General features: G+C 36.9%; 1 protein-coding gene across 2 annotated transcripts in view; it reads right to left on the bottom strand.

The window, feature by feature from the left end:
* Positions 1-1,138: 1,138 nt before the first annotated feature.
* Mtx2 (metaxin 2) overlaps positions 1,139-15,600 on the bottom strand; it is a 51,361-nt gene continuing 36,899 nt past the window's right edge. For both annotated transcript variants that reach the window (XM_005346603.2, XM_026778768.1), the window contains exons 5-10: positions 10,530-10,606; positions 8,993-9,085; positions 8,500-8,538; positions 7,990-8,115; positions 6,958-7,034; positions 1,139-1,580 (exon numbers count right to left, since the gene is read on the bottom strand). In XM_005346603.2, coding sequence (XP_005346660.1) covers positions 1,409-1,580; positions 6,958-7,034; positions 7,990-8,115; positions 8,500-8,538; positions 8,993-9,085; positions 10,530-10,606 — 584 coding nt within the window. In that variant the 3' untranslated portion in view covers positions 1,139-1,408. The remainder of the gene's footprint in view (positions 1,581-6,957; positions 7,035-7,989; positions 8,116-8,499; positions 8,539-8,992; positions 9,086-10,529; positions 10,607-15,600) is intronic.

Genomic DNA, 15,600 nt, shown 5'->3' with positions numbered 1-15,600 from the left:
TCTCTCTCTCTCTCTCTCTCTCTCTCTCTCTCTCTCTCTCTCTCTCTCTCTCTCAGCACTCTATGGAATAGAAAAGTGAAGCTAAATTCCCCTTTGAAAGTGTTAGCCTGAAGCCTGGCAGTTGTGACACACACCTTTAATCCAAGCATTCAGGAGGCAGAAACAGGCGAGTTCAGGGTCAGTCTGTCTACAGAGTGATTTCCAGGACAGCTAGGATTACATAGAAACCCTATGCAGAAAGGGAAAAAGGTGCTAGCTTGGAGATGAAATACAAACAAAGCAAGAAAGACTATGTGGTCATGGAGCAGGGAAGGGCTCCTCCCAATGGCCCACTCATCTCGAGAAGCCCATGGCAGTCAATGACTGAGGAGGAAGGGAGAGAGACTTCTCTCTGGGGAGGGGGAAGCCATTGGTAGGCTGACCCACAACCCACACTGAATGACATCACAAACATGAGTAATTTGACTTAGGTTGCAAAAAAACTTTCTATTATTTTAAAGACAGGAAGTTATGGGGAGATGGGATATATGTGGGGAAAGGGGAAGTACTGGAGGAAGTGGGGATGCACATGACTAAACTATTTGTACACATATATGAATATTTTAGAAGATTGTGACTCCATTTCCTCTTTTGTAAACTGGTGATGATTATCATTAAGTGTTCTGTGAAACGAACTGAGTTGGAAATGTCTGGTAAAGAATAAGAAGGTAGTATCAAATAACTATCACTCTCGACATGTTAACAGATTTACATCTCCTTCTTTACAGCACCACTACTATGAGGGATGACGATAGATAATCCTTAGCTTTGTATATGAATTCCCATCCCTACTCCTATAAAAACTACCCCCTCATCAAAATAAAAGAAAAAAAAATCAAGAAGCTCTCATCCTCATAAAATAGTTCTTTCAATTCATCCTGCCCTAACGAAACATTACTTCACTTTAATTCAGGAATGAAGACTGTTCAATGCATGCCTCACCGGACGACCAACAGTCACCCCGCTTTCTGGGCACACTGGGAGAGAATACTTTCCCAGGCCACTTTCACCATGTGCTCCGTAGTCTCACTGCACACATCAGACGCTTTCATTAGAGAACTGTTTATTCCACGTAAGTTCAGTGAGTAGCCAAAAGCAGTAAATGAAACAACCACAGTGCTTGAGGTTTATTTTTATACGCTCATAAAGAAATAAAATGTCAAGATACAGAATACAGTGTAACAAATCAAACAACTCAAAATGAAGGTAGACACAGACAGCACAAAGAACATGTATATGACATTGTGCAAATTTCTGAGGTTTCAAAAAAGTGGTTTTGGTTTTGAAATTCTGAAACTTTTATTATACTGTTCAAGTAATTCATATTTCAAAAGTTAAATTTTTTTTTATAACTAATTGACATACAACTCTACGACAACCTGCCTTTACCCCGATCTTCAAAATAGTGCTGTTCAATTCTTCTACAGAATGCAAGGAGGTTGCTATAGTTTTTCACCTTCTCAGAAAGTTCATCACTGGTCAGCTGTGTGGTGAGAATGGTGTATAAATGGCCAAACACCAAAGCATCAAGTTCAGTAGGTCTAAAAAAATAATGATGAGAAAAGCTAAGGCACCTCATTTTTACATTAGAAAGCATTCTTTTTTAAAGAACATTTTATTCATCAATTTGAAAAGAAAAAGTCACTGAAATAAATCCTACCACAACTTGATGGAAATTTTTTTCATTTACAGAACATGAAAAAGATAACATTAATTGCATTCAGTTTTAATTTATTTTTATTTCATGAACGTTGGTTCTTGCATGAATGTCTATATGAGGGTGTCCAATCTCCTGGAAGTGGAGTTACAGGTGGTTGTGAGCTGTCATGTAGGTGCTGGGAATTGAACACAGGTCCTCTGGAAGAGCAGCTAGTGCTCTTAACCACTGAGCCATCTCCCTAGTCTTAAATTCATTATTTTAATCATAAAATAAATATAGTATGTTTCCAGTGTGGCAGAAACTATGCTAGAGATTAAAAAAAAAGATATTCTAAGACATGGAAAACAAGTGTGAATGTGTGTGCAAACACACATACACACACACACACAGAGCAGGTTCTCCACATGCCCATTACAAGAGTCAATAAAAAGGCGACATGTGTCTTATACCGCAGTAAAGCTGCACTCACTGAACTGTTTCCCTCCCCAGGGTCCGTAAGTTTTAAAAGCAGCAAGCACTGCCCGAATCTTTATAGCACTAGACCTCAGCCCAGTGTCTGCAGTCTCCGGGTTGGCTGAGTACATGAAGGCAGGAAGGTAAGTACACTGTAGGATGTGAGATGTACAACCTGGCACCTGCCTCTAACTGCAGTACTCAGGCTTAGTCAGTAACATTGTAAATTGAAGGTGATCTTGGGTTATACACTAATTCCTGTCTAAAAATAAAATGAAATGGAAATGTGTACTCTGTGCTCACATTTAAGTAGGTAGTCAAAGGGTAGCATTTCTTTTTAAATAAGAAGAGTCCTTGGACTTAATAGCACCATAATTTTTTCATCATAAATGAAGAAATCAATAACAAGCAGATCCTTACAAAGAGCCAAGAACACGAGGAGATAAATGCAGAGTTAAGGTCTTCACTAGAGTAATATAAACACTAACTGTCCTATATCCCTAATATGTCTTAAAAAGAGATATCTATCTTACAAGTGGGGATTGGTTTTCTTAATACACATTTATGTCAATCATCCCTCACTTCTTATATGGCTGGGCATTCTTTATCAATAAATGAAGGCTCTGAATAAGGTCAACAGTGAATCTGTGCTCAAGTTAAGGTAGGTCAGAAGTACTCTGAAGAGATCAAAATGTCAAATGCTAAAAGTATATACTCATATATGGAGTTATATATGGATATAAATTTATATATAAAAATAAGCATACAAAAACTGTTACATAAGACAATTACTTAAAGTTGCTTTTGAAAACTGTTGGGAAGTAGGGTACAACAGCTGAACCAAACAAAGCACATACATTATCAAAACACATTTTTTATAATCCATAAAATTTAAGACAATGTCTACTTGTATAGTCCTGGCTGGCCCAGAATTTTCTATATAAACCAGTTCATCCTCAAACTCACAAATCCACCTGCCTCTACCTCCCAAATACTAAGATTAAAGGCGTTCTCTGCAGTCCTTACAAATTTCAGTGGCTCGTGTAACTGATTCTGACTTTTACAAATTATCAATTTCCACAATTCCTTCCTTTTAAAAAGTACTTGTGAGGCTGGAAAGAAGGCTCAGCAGGGGTAAGGCAGTTGCTGCCCAGCTTGCTGACCTGAGTTCTATCCCCAGAACTCACGTGGTGGAAGGAGAGAACCAGCTTCTCCAGGTTGTCCTCTGACCTCCACACTGTACTGTAGCATGCCCTCCACCAACACATACATAAATAATTAACTTTTGTAAAATAAAGTACACTTGTGGTTATGCAACAATATATATATATTTCTTAAAACTCAAAACCATGCTCATAAAAGTACCAATTTTACAAAATGTAAATTATGCCAAAAGAAAAAAGATAAGCAACCAATTCAGAAAAACCTACAGCTCTTATGAAAGACAAGGACAAACCAACAACAACTGAATTACACAAGCCATTGAGATGGCTCAGCAGGTAAAGGCACTGGCTTCCTGATAATACAATCTCAATCCCTGGGCCCACATTGTAGGAAAGAACCAACTCCCAGAAGCTCCACCCATGTGTGATAGTACACATGATCCCCGTATACACACGAAATAGTGAGCTTTAAACTGCTACTAAAGTATGAAACTCAAGGCCCTTTCTGTCTTTTTCTCAATTACTGTTCTTGCTACAAAACTTTTTTCCTCTTTTCCATTTGGTTTCTTTTAAAAGTTTTTTCTCAATATCTCCAGTAGGTAAGTAACAACCAAAGTTGGTTTTAATTTTAGGAAGTAAAAGTAGGATACAAAGGAAAAGAGAATCTGTCACTGTTTAGTATATGTGAGAGCCAAGGGTACAATTCAAGGCTTCTAATTAGAATCTAACCTACGTATCTTAATCCAGTACCTTACTAGTTAAGAAACCATGTCTCATGAAATAATGACTTCTGCCACAGAAAAATTAAAAAAAAAAGTTTTGCCACAGCAAAATAAAAGTACAAGTTACCTTTTCCTAAATGTAGATTCTTTCCATTCAATACTGATTAAATGAAGGGCAGACAGACATGTGGCATACACCTGTAATCCTAGCACTTGGGAGGCTAAGCAACAGCGAGCAGAGGTTTGAGGTCAGCCTGAGCTACATAGTAAATTCCAGAACTACACAGTAATAGCCTTATCTCCAAAAATTAAATAAAAAAGATAGGCAAAATTATATTCTTCAATCTAATTATTAATAAAAAAATTTATCTGCCTAAGCATCACATTAGGTAAAATTTTTGAATGCTTATATCTTAAATACCAATTAAATATCAAAAGCAGGTCTTCTGTTTTACAACTGTCTAAATTTCATTTTCTTTTGTAAGTTTAAATACAGCTTAACAAAAGTAATATCTTTAATTTTTCTCTAAATCGCATGCCAAAAGGTCTATAGTTATCAACGCATTGACAAGGACTTTAACTAAAAATTATTCTCCTGCCCGCCCATGTATGTGTAATATGTATGTGTAACAAAAATCACTCATTGGTAAACAAGAATAATGCACTTCAAACAATGAAACATAGCCCCTCTCAACTTTAGCACTAGTAAGAATTCAATACCAAAAATAAAAAGAACTACATAATACTAACATCTGGGTATATGTCTTTGCGTTAGGGACTAAAGAACAGAAAGACAACATAGTTGTAAAAGCTGTAACTTCCAGGATGTGATGAATCCTGTAGGCTTTTTGCTTCAGAGATTAACAAGTCCCAATTTTTAATTTTAAAATAATTTTATATAAAATTATTTATAATTTATAAATATGTATATGTTATATATGTAGTTTTATATTACTTCTGTTACAAAATGATATAGTTGAAGTATTTCTAAACTGTCATATTCATTTTTAATATAAAGTATGTTGGTATGGCTACAGAAGATGATGTCTATGAAGAGTAGCAATCATAGCAAATGAAGCCCGTGGAGGACTTGTGTTTGACTCCCAGCACCCATGTCACAGCTCACAATCACCATTAACTCCAGCTCAGGACTCTGGCCTCCTCACATGTACAAACCCAATCATATACACAGAATTTAAAATAGAATAGAATAATTTTTTTTTTAATTATTGGAGCTGGAGAGATGTGGTTTAGAGCACTGACTGCTCTTTCAAAGGACCTGGGTTTGGTTTCCAGCACCCACATCACAGCTCATAATTGCCCTTACACTCCAGCTCCATGGGTCCAATGGCCTCTTCTGGCTCTGCAGGAACCAGCCCTATCAACAGGCTTTGGATTTGATAATAGACCTTACAGACTCTTCTTCAAAAGAATAAAGCAATCTAGGAAGTTCCTGACATCAACCTCAGGCTTCCACAGGCACACACCTATCCATGCATGTACAGCCATATACACATTTACATATGGGAGCATACACATGCATGCATACCATACACGTGAAAAAGTATTATCAACCTAAAATACAGTGTTTCTAATAATAAGCCAAGAAAAAAAATAGCCTTAAGAAAGTCATTGAAAGCCGGGCGGTGGTGGCGCATGCCTTTAATCCCAGCACTCGGGAGGCAGAGGCAGGCGGATCTCTGTGAGTTTGAGGCCAGCCTGGTCTACAAGAGCTAGTTCCAGGACAGGAACCAAAAAAGCTCCGGAGAAACCCTGTCTCAAAAAATCCAAAAAAAAAGTCATTGAGATGAAAATACTAATTTAAACTCATCTACACTGTATCACATAATTGAACAATCACTTTCAATATATGAAAATTATTATTTTTGCCAGGCAGTAATGACACATGCCTTTAATCACAGCACTCAGGAGATTGAGGTAGCTGGATCTGAGTTAAAAACCAGTCTGGTCTACAGAATAAGTTCCAGGACAGTCAGGGATACACAGGAAACACTGTCTTAAACCTCCTCCCTAGTTATAATTTTTAATAAAGAAAAATCTTTGCCCTTTTAATGAACTTTATTAATTAAAAATGTAATTAGCATTAAAATTTTAAACTCTTGTTAATAAAATATGCATTACTCAATTTACATATACATATATTTTATCTATACTCCTTAATATCTGTATTTATGATATTTTCATTTTAAAAGGATAAACAGTTCTTGTTCTTCTGACAGTATTCTGCTTGTTATTAATGACTCTCCTGGTCTTCAAGCATCTTATACTACAGATTGGAGCTATATTAGCAGCATATTTGTGTTGTTGTACTTGAAAGTTTAAGATTTTAATATTTTGTACTTCTTACAGCACTTTAAACTATATCAAAATCTTTGTCAAATCATACAAAAACTGACTGATTTACATGACTGATCTTAAGAAAACTCAATAACAAGGACTAGACTTTAGAAATCTTAGTTCTATGTTAAGCAGCACTGTGCCTCACAGTCAAGAGGGGAATAAATGTTTAATAAGTACAAAAATGAAATTTAAAAAACAAGTCTTTTCTATATATTTATATATATTATATACACATATATACTATACATTGTATGCATATTACCATATACATTACCATATACAGTATATATTACTATATATCTATATATCTCTCTATATATAGTAATGTATCTTGCTACTTGAAAATAAAATCTGTGGACAGAAAGCTGCAACATCAATGACATGACCACAGGGGGCTGGACCCTTTCCTGTACCGTTAACAAGAAGAGCAGCACAGTTGTCCCCACCAAGAAGAGCAGAGTTATATGTCCTTCTTGAAAAGAATAAGAGCTCTGTGATAAAAGACATCTGAAACCTCTATGTCAAGCAAAGCCATTCCCACGAGAAGAAAACATCTTACTGCTTATTGAAGAAGTAAGGTTGTGTTCCCAGTCTTTGGGAAAGGGCTTGACAGCACTGGTCCACATCTTCTAAGACCTATGCAGGCAGTGAACCAAAGAGAAAAGTAGCCAAATTAGCAAAACCATAAAAAGTATGTAAGACTCTATATCCCAGTTCATAACAAAAACAGACTCAGTTTAAATTTTTAAGACCATAGACCTTATACATGACATAAGTAATGCTTTTGATATTAATGGGAACTAGTGAAAACCCATTAAATACAATTTAAGTTACTGATAAAGATCACTGTTTAACAAAAAGTTTTTCTCTCAAAATTTAATTCTCTAAACAATGTTTTCCTGAGACCATATATTCAATGATTTTGCTTATATTTTAAGGGGTGAGGGGAGTCTACTCCATAAAAATGACATACTAGAAAGTGCTGGAGACTGACCTCACTCACTCTATCCAGTCACTTGCTAACCCCCTGTAGCACACATAAGTATGATGTCTAGCTAGGAATCAGGAAGAGAAAAAAAAAATCACCAGTTAGCTTAAATGACTGATGTTCAACCTCAAGACCTTGAAAGTTACAGTTTTAAATTTTTTGTTACTTTAGTAAACTTAAGACAACCCCCTTCAAGTGAAGCCAGTTAAGTACTGTACTTAATAAAGCTTTATTAAGATCTGATGCTGCAGATCTATTTATTGACAAAAGACTGCAATAATATGCTGTTTAGGAGGAGAAAAAAAATCAAGTTATAGAACAGCAGGCAAAATATGATCCCATTTGAGGACAGTATTACTTAGACATCTAGAAAATATTCTGCAAACGAAGAGGAGCAAGTCTGAGGTGGCAGGATCTCAGAAATTACTTGTCATTTAGGCCTCATAGGCACAGGAAACTTTCATAAGAGAAATATAACTATGTCATGAGAGAGAAAGGATATCAAGTATTTTGCTGTTTATGTTACAATATTATTATTCTTTAAACTAAGGCCATTTTAATGCATAGGAAGAGATCCTTTTGTTAACTTCGATCTGTACTGACCTGGTCCAGAGTCTTGTTACCCCATCCGATAGCTTTCATCTTACGTTTGACTTCCCACTGCTTCTGATAGGCCAAAATGTGGTTCAGGGGCCAAGGGTAAGGGGAGCCATACCTAGCATGAGTGATCTAAAGCAAAAAAACTTTGTGAAACACAGAATCCTTTCTAGAAAACAATGCATTTTTACAAACAGAATTCTAAAATGTATCCCCGGAGTGCATACATAAAGCAATCTTGAAAAAATATATATAGCTTACAACATAAAAAATTAAAATTTTAAACCATTCCCTTTAAAAATATATAAACTTTTATGTACTTTACAACCAGTTCTATCAAACAATGACACATAGCTTCCCTAAAATGTATGTGCAAGCAAAATTAAAGTAAGTGAAAAACTGTATCACTAATGGTATAAACCACAATGTTTCATTTATGAGCAGGGACTTGCGATTCTGAGCAGAAGTGTTTTCTCATTAAATTTTAATTAAGATAAATGCTGCAGAACCACTCACCTCCCCGGCTGTAGCTTCATCACACCACTGGAGATACAGCTAGGAACAAAACAAGAGTCACTGAAACTACCAAAAAGAAAAGGGTCAAACTTATTTCTTGCCACAGTAATTCCTAATAAGACAACTTTGTAAATTAAATATATGAGCTTTTTCCTTCTTGGCTAATTCACTGGACAGAATTATCAAATTTACCAGCAGTCTTTACAGAAAACATTTCTTATGTACAGAACATATGTTTGTACATATGTACAGCAGTATTGTATGGGTATTATTAAAGTAAACTGCAAAAGGCTAACGTGAAACAGTGAGTAGACAAGACTCACTGCTTCTAAGAGCGACAGCAGAGCTGAAGATATCTGAAAACTTGTTTATAGATAATGACCGCCAGCCTGAATCCAGCTTCTCAATGGCTTTACAGTAGACCGTAAGGAAAGTTTATATGAGAATGCAAATTATACAAGACTACTTTATTTCAAGCATTATAATCTTATACCTCTGCAGTCAACAGCATATTGTTGACTAATTCCATGTAAGCTTTCATTTCTGCTTTTTGGACTTCATCCAACCCATCACTAAGAGAATGGCCCTAAAGGGAATTTAAAAAAATTTTAAAAGAGCATCATATTAAAATACAAAAATCTTTCAGTTATCTTTCTATCACAAGTAATATAGTATATAAATGTCCAATGGATTAATTTCCAAAATGCTTTCTAAAACAAAATTATTATGTATAAAAGTATACCTAATATTCAGTCACTACAAAGTAGTTTTAACTTGAAATACAAAAGATGTATTTTCAATAAACAAAATTACAGAATGAATTATTTCATAAAGGAGAAAACTAAATGGTTAGTAGCAAACCTTGTGTTTTTCAGGCATAAACCTTAAAAACAAAATAAATGTTAAACATGTGCTACTTATAAAATGGGCAAAGATGGGGAAAATAGCTAACGATATGGGGACAAAGACAAAGTCAAAAGTAACAATGCAGAGACATAAAACAGAATAGCTCCTAGCTCAATGCGATGATCTGTTCTAATTATTAAAAGATATATGTCAAAGCATCCTAATAACACTTTCAGGAATTTATCTTTTTGTTTGCTTTGTTTGGGACAGAGTCTTAATATGTAGCCCCGGCTAGTCTGGAACTCACTCTGTAGACCAAGCTGGCCTCAAACTCACAGAGACCCGCCTGCCTCTGCCTTCAGAGTGCTGGGATTAAAGGTGTGCATCACCACGCCTGCCTTAGGAATTTATCTTAATGAAACAAGTATACAGAGTTTTCTGCAAAAGAAAATTCATTTTAATACTTATAAATAGCAATATAAAAGATCAATGTCCAAATGCTCATTTAAAAACTATATAATGCATAAAACACAACAGAAAACCATGCAACCATTTTTAAGATATGTATCTGTGTATAGTCATTAATATGGAATCATTTTAAAGGATAAAATAACACATAATAGTATGATCTGGTTTTCTGTCTATATAAAGGTCTGCAAGAATGCTGCCCTAAGAATGAAAGTGCTGCTTTTTTGTTATTGTTCTTACAGAATTTCTCTGTAGCTCTGGGGCCTGTCCTGGAACTAGCTCTTAGACCATGCTAGCCTTGAACTCACAGAGATCCGCCCGCCTCTGCCTCCTGAGTGCTGGGATTAAAGGCGTGCGCCACCACTGCCCGGCTAATAACAGTGTTTCTTAACGGTTAAAATCAAAATTAAACAAATGAACAGAACTACTGACTGCCAAGTAAGAAACTTAATACTTTCGACTTCAAAAACATATCCTATATCCATTTTCCTTCTCAAAGTTCTTAAGAACTTAAAAGGTTCATTTAAGACAGAAATTCTCATTTCCCTATATTAGAAAAAAAAAAATCAACCTACATCTTTGCTATTGATTCATATTATGAAACAGCACCCAACTTATAGTTCAGAAATATTTTCTAATAATTTACATTAGCATTTCATTAAGCTAGGTTCAAATCAATGAAAATGGTCACATGCATTTTCTATTTTTTCCATTACCTTGGCTTTAACGAACTGGACTATAGGACCAAGTTCTGACACTACTTGATTTCCCACATGAATAAAAGGTACTTTTCCTGTTGAGGAGGAGAAAATATGTAAGAAAACAGTTTCAGTAAATTAAAGTTTGTGCTAGTAAAAAAAAAAAAAAAAAGTTAACAAGAAACTCAGGTTTGTTTTATTTATAAAGAAATGTTATAAAATTGTAATTTTCCAAATGACAGCCACAAGCATCTGCTAAAGTCTACAAATTTTAAGCAATGATTGCCAATAAATTTTAAAATAAAAGAGCCAAGCATAAGCAGCACATGCTGAAATCCCAGAACTCAGGAGGCCGAGGCAGGATTTGAAGATCAAACACAGCCCCCAAAGTAAAACTCACAGAAATCAAATTACTACAAAGGAGGGAGGGAAAGAACAAGCAGATTCACTTTCAGAGTTCTTGCCTAGATATATCAACTAGTCATCACGTTCTCATTTCAGAACACTAAGATTAATAATAAATCACATGGCCCAAGCCAGGACACTAGTTCAAGATCACTGAAAACTTCCAAAGAAAATATAACTGGGATTTCTCTTCAGGGTACAGCAGAAAACCTAAATCTATACTGAAAAGTGTTTTTGGTGGTGGTGGTGGGTTCTTTGTTTTTGTTTGTTTTTTGAAACAGGGTCTCAGTGTGTGTAATCTTGGCTGACCTGAAACTCACTTTGAAGACCATGCTGGTTTCAAACGCCCAGAGATTCACCTGTCTCTGCCTCCTGAGTGCTGGGAAAGGCAGTCTTCAAATGTTTTCTTTTATGCTTTCTAATTTTAAATCCAATACCCACTGAAGTCAGTATTCTTAGTGAGTAGTGATGATGAATAAATGGCGTGGACTCAAAGAATGTTCCACCTTAGAGGGTGTTGTACTTTGAATTATGTTCCCAACACACAAGAGGAAAAGAACAGAACAGTAAGCTCTTGAAATGGTAACGCTAAGAGACATAGCTCAACTTATAGCTCCAGTGCTTGAACAGCATGAGGCTGTGGGTTCACACCTCAGTAGGAAGAGTAAGGGAAAGAGAGAGAGAAGAAGAAACTGGTGTCTTTAAATAAATGCCACATTAGAGAGTAATATTCCACTTTAATAAACATTAATGCTTAATACAACTATGAGAGATAAAGGAAAACAGTCTCTGAATAGCAAGCTTGCCCTCTCCAAGTGTGAAAGGGTGATTTAGTTCAAGCAGAGTTCACACTAACAGCAGGCTTCTGCCTACTACTTTTCCCTTTATTCACTTCTAATTCAGTCAGCCTGAGGGTAATGGATGAGGTGCCTGGCACCAATAAAAGCTTCATCTGCATCTGTGGGATAACACTACAAAGAAAAGAGAGCCTTTGGGAACACAACACTCAAGAGATGTATTTTTATTTCCCTACTACCAACGGTGCATTCCTTTTACTGCTTTATAAATCTCAAAAAACAAACAAGCTAAACTGGATAAACATTAGGTTATATTGTTATTTGGTTTTAACTTGGGAAAAAAACTTTATTAGAGTAAATACAGGTCATCTGAGATTTTGAAAAAAAATTGTTTCATGCCTAGACATGAAATATAGATATGAGATATGACATTTAAGATTTTATTTGATGTGTGTGAGGTAACTCCAGTTCCGTGTGCATGTGTGCATGCACTCTCACACAAGAGCTCTGTTCCTTAGCGCTAAATGAAGGAAACACAAAGATCCCGGGGCTGGCTACTTAGTCTAGCCAAATGGTGAACTACTGGTTCAGAGAGACCTTATTTCAAAAGGAAATAAACCAACAAAAAGGTGGAAAGCCACAAAGAAAGACATATTAACTTCTGGCCTCTGCGTGTGATACACCACACCTACTCCCCCCATACACAAATTAAGCATTGTAGGTAATAAGCATAGAAATAATGTGGCTAGTTAGCTGAATATGCAAATACACTCAATAAAGAGATAGAGTAAGATGAAGCAGCAATGCGGAGTGATCCTTTCCTTCTCACCAGGTTAACTACAGTCACTGTGCAGTCTTTACTGCAGCTATCATGCAAAAGCACAGAGAGAGACAATTCTCTGCGTCAAATAGAACTGTGTGTTCTGATTCTCATTTTACACAGAAGTTACTCCAGATCATATTTTTTATCTATGTGTGTGTGTGTGCACGTGTGCACGCGCACTCATGCACACATGTGTACAGGTGCATTCACCCATGCAGGTATGGGTATGCGGCATTAGTGTCCTTTGTCATTCTTCCATCAGTCTGTCTCCATCTTACTTTGATTTTGGAAACAGAGTCTCTTACTGGACTTAGAGCTCAAGGATTAGGTAGACTGCACGTCTCTGTTTCCTAGCTCTGGGACTGCAGACATGTAGCGCACCACCATACAGTTCGTGAGCCGGGCAAGGGGCTGGAGACTGAAACACACAAAGACTCACAGACTGAGACACGGGTCATTCTTGAAGCCAGAATGCCCCAAGAATGCCTCCTTTATTGTGTTCAGGGGGCAGCTTATATAGAGATAGCCACACCCCAGCCAAACGCACCAGAAACCATTCCCCTGCCATCAGGAACTCCTGAGGGTCTCGTGCTCAGAGCAGCTGTAGGCACTCAGATCAGGGGAAAACAAGTTGTTTATAAGAAATTCAGGATCTGGGGGTTCACAGCTCCCAACATAGGCAGATACTGGCATGCCCAGATTTTTGTGTGGGTGCTAAAGATCTGAACACTGGGCCTCATGTGTGGACTGTAAATAGAGAACCATCTCCCTAGCCCTATTTTTCTTTTTTTTTCTAAAGAAAGCAATAACATATTGTCAAGTAAGTCTGTATATTCAGAGACTGTCAGCTAGAAACTGATGTCATCTTGTCTGAGCAGCTCATGTAAAAAAGTTAAAAGAAGAGAAACAGTTAATAACAGACAAAGGAACAGGATTAATGACTTTCTAACTATTAGCCAAAATGTTTTCTAACTGTCCTATGTTCTGTTTCAGAAACCCATTACAAGCTGAGTACGGCGGCACATTCTTTTAATCCCAGCACTCAGAAGCAGAGACAGGTTCTATGAGTTCATGGCCAGCCTGGTCTACACAGAGAGTGCCAGAACAGCCAAAGAAATACAGCGAGTGTGGTGGTTTGAATGAAAATGGGCTTTACTGGAGGAAGTGTGTCCCTGGGGGTGAGCTTTGAGGTTTCAGCTGGGCAAGCCAAGCCTAGTGGCTCACTGCCTCTTCCTGCTACCTATATATCCAAATGTAGAACTCTCTGTCTGGTACGCCACCACGTCCTGCCATGATGATAATGGATAAATCTCTGAAATTGCAAGCCAGCCCCAATAAAAGTTTTCCTTTATAAGAGTTGCCATGGTCATGCTGTCTCTTCATAGCAATAGAAACCCTAAAACAGTGAGCCCTTGTCTCAAAAAAAATTATAATTTTAAGTAGGCAGATTTTTAAGGAAATTTTGCACTTATCACTCCCAATCATGATAAAGGAAATACTAATTTGAGACAAGATGAAGTATAAATATCTTAGTAAAAAAGCCAGAGAGCATGGCAATAAATGTGTAAGATGAAGCTAATCCATAATTATATAAGCACAATAATTTACATACATGACAAACTACATCACTTCTTGCCACTTATCCTAACTTCAGTGTTAAATTACTAATCATTTTATAAGTAGGTGTGTTAGTTTGGATGTAATTGGCCCCCAAAAGCTCATAGCAAATGGCAATATTAGGAAGTGTGGTTTTGTCGGTGTTGGAATGGCCTTCAAAGGGAGAAAGTGTATCACTGTGGTGTGGGCTCTGAGATCTCAGATATGCTCAAGCCATGTGCAGTGTCTCAGACAACTTCCTGCTGCCTGCTGATCAAGAAGCACCTCCTCAGCGCCTCCAGCACCATGCGCCTGCATGCCATCATGTTCCACCATGATGACAATGGACTAAACCTCTGAAACTTAAGTCACCCAATTAAATGTTTCCATTTATAAGAGTTGCTATGGTCACGGAGTCTCTTCACAGCCAGAGAAACCCTAAGACAGTAGGTATAAACCAAATTCCTTATATGACAAAGAAAAAGACAGTGAAGATACAATGTATTTCAACAGAATTCCACAGTTTACATTAGCATCTGAGCCAGCTAGTTTTTATGTCAACTTGTCGCAAGCTAGAATCATATAAGAGAATCTCAGCTGAGAAACTGAATGCATAACAGTGGTTTCTCAACCTTCCTAAACTGCAACCCTTTAATATAGTAGTTCTTCATGTTGTGATGACCACCAACCATAAAATTACTTTTGTTTCTACTTAATAACTGCAATTTTGCTATTTTATGAATTGTAATGTAAATTACCTGTGTTTTCTGTGAAAGGGTTGTTTGATTTCCCACGAAAAGGGTCATGACACTCAAGGTTAAGATTGCCCCGAAAGATTGGGCTATAGACAAGCCTGCAGGGCATTTTCTTAATTAGTGACTGATGTGGAAGGGCCAAGTACATTATGGATGATGCAACCCCTGAGGGCTGGTGGTCCTATAAGAAAGCAGGCTGAGCAAGCTATGAGGAGAAAGCTAGTAAGCAGTGTTCCTCCATGGTCTGCATCAGCTCCTGCCTCCAGGTTCCTGTCCAGTTTGAGTTACTATCTTGGTTTCCCTTAGTGGACTGAGATTCAGAACTATGTAAGCAAAATAAACTTTTTCCTCCCCAAGTTGCTTCTGGTCATGGTGTTTCATCACAGCAATAGCAACCTCTAAAAGTCCAAAATATATTTGATTTCTAAGTCTAGAAAATTTTTCTTAGAAATGTTTTCTAAAAGTTTATTCAGAAATCCAATAAATGTACATTTGTACGGAATTTTCAGTGTTATGGGACGGGTATCTACAGATAATCTAACAATTATTATCACCCTTAAAAACTAAAGGGTGACATTGAGACAGTGGAGCTGATCTATTGGGAGCTCACCAAGGCCAGCTGGACTGTGAAGGAAAAAGCATGGGATATATCTGGTCTCTCTGAACATGGCAAACAATGAGGACTGATGAGAAGCTAAGGACAATGGCACGGG

This window comes from Microtus ochrogaster, chromosome 4, assembly GCF_000317375.1.
Source record: "Microtus ochrogaster isolate Prairie Vole_2 chromosome 4, MicOch1.0, whole genome shotgun sequence".
NCBI lineage: Eukaryota > Metazoa > Chordata > Mammalia > Rodentia > Cricetidae > Microtus > Microtus ochrogaster.
Note: the sequence above shows the minus strand (reverse complement) of the source record. Positions and strands in the feature narration are given on the sequence as shown.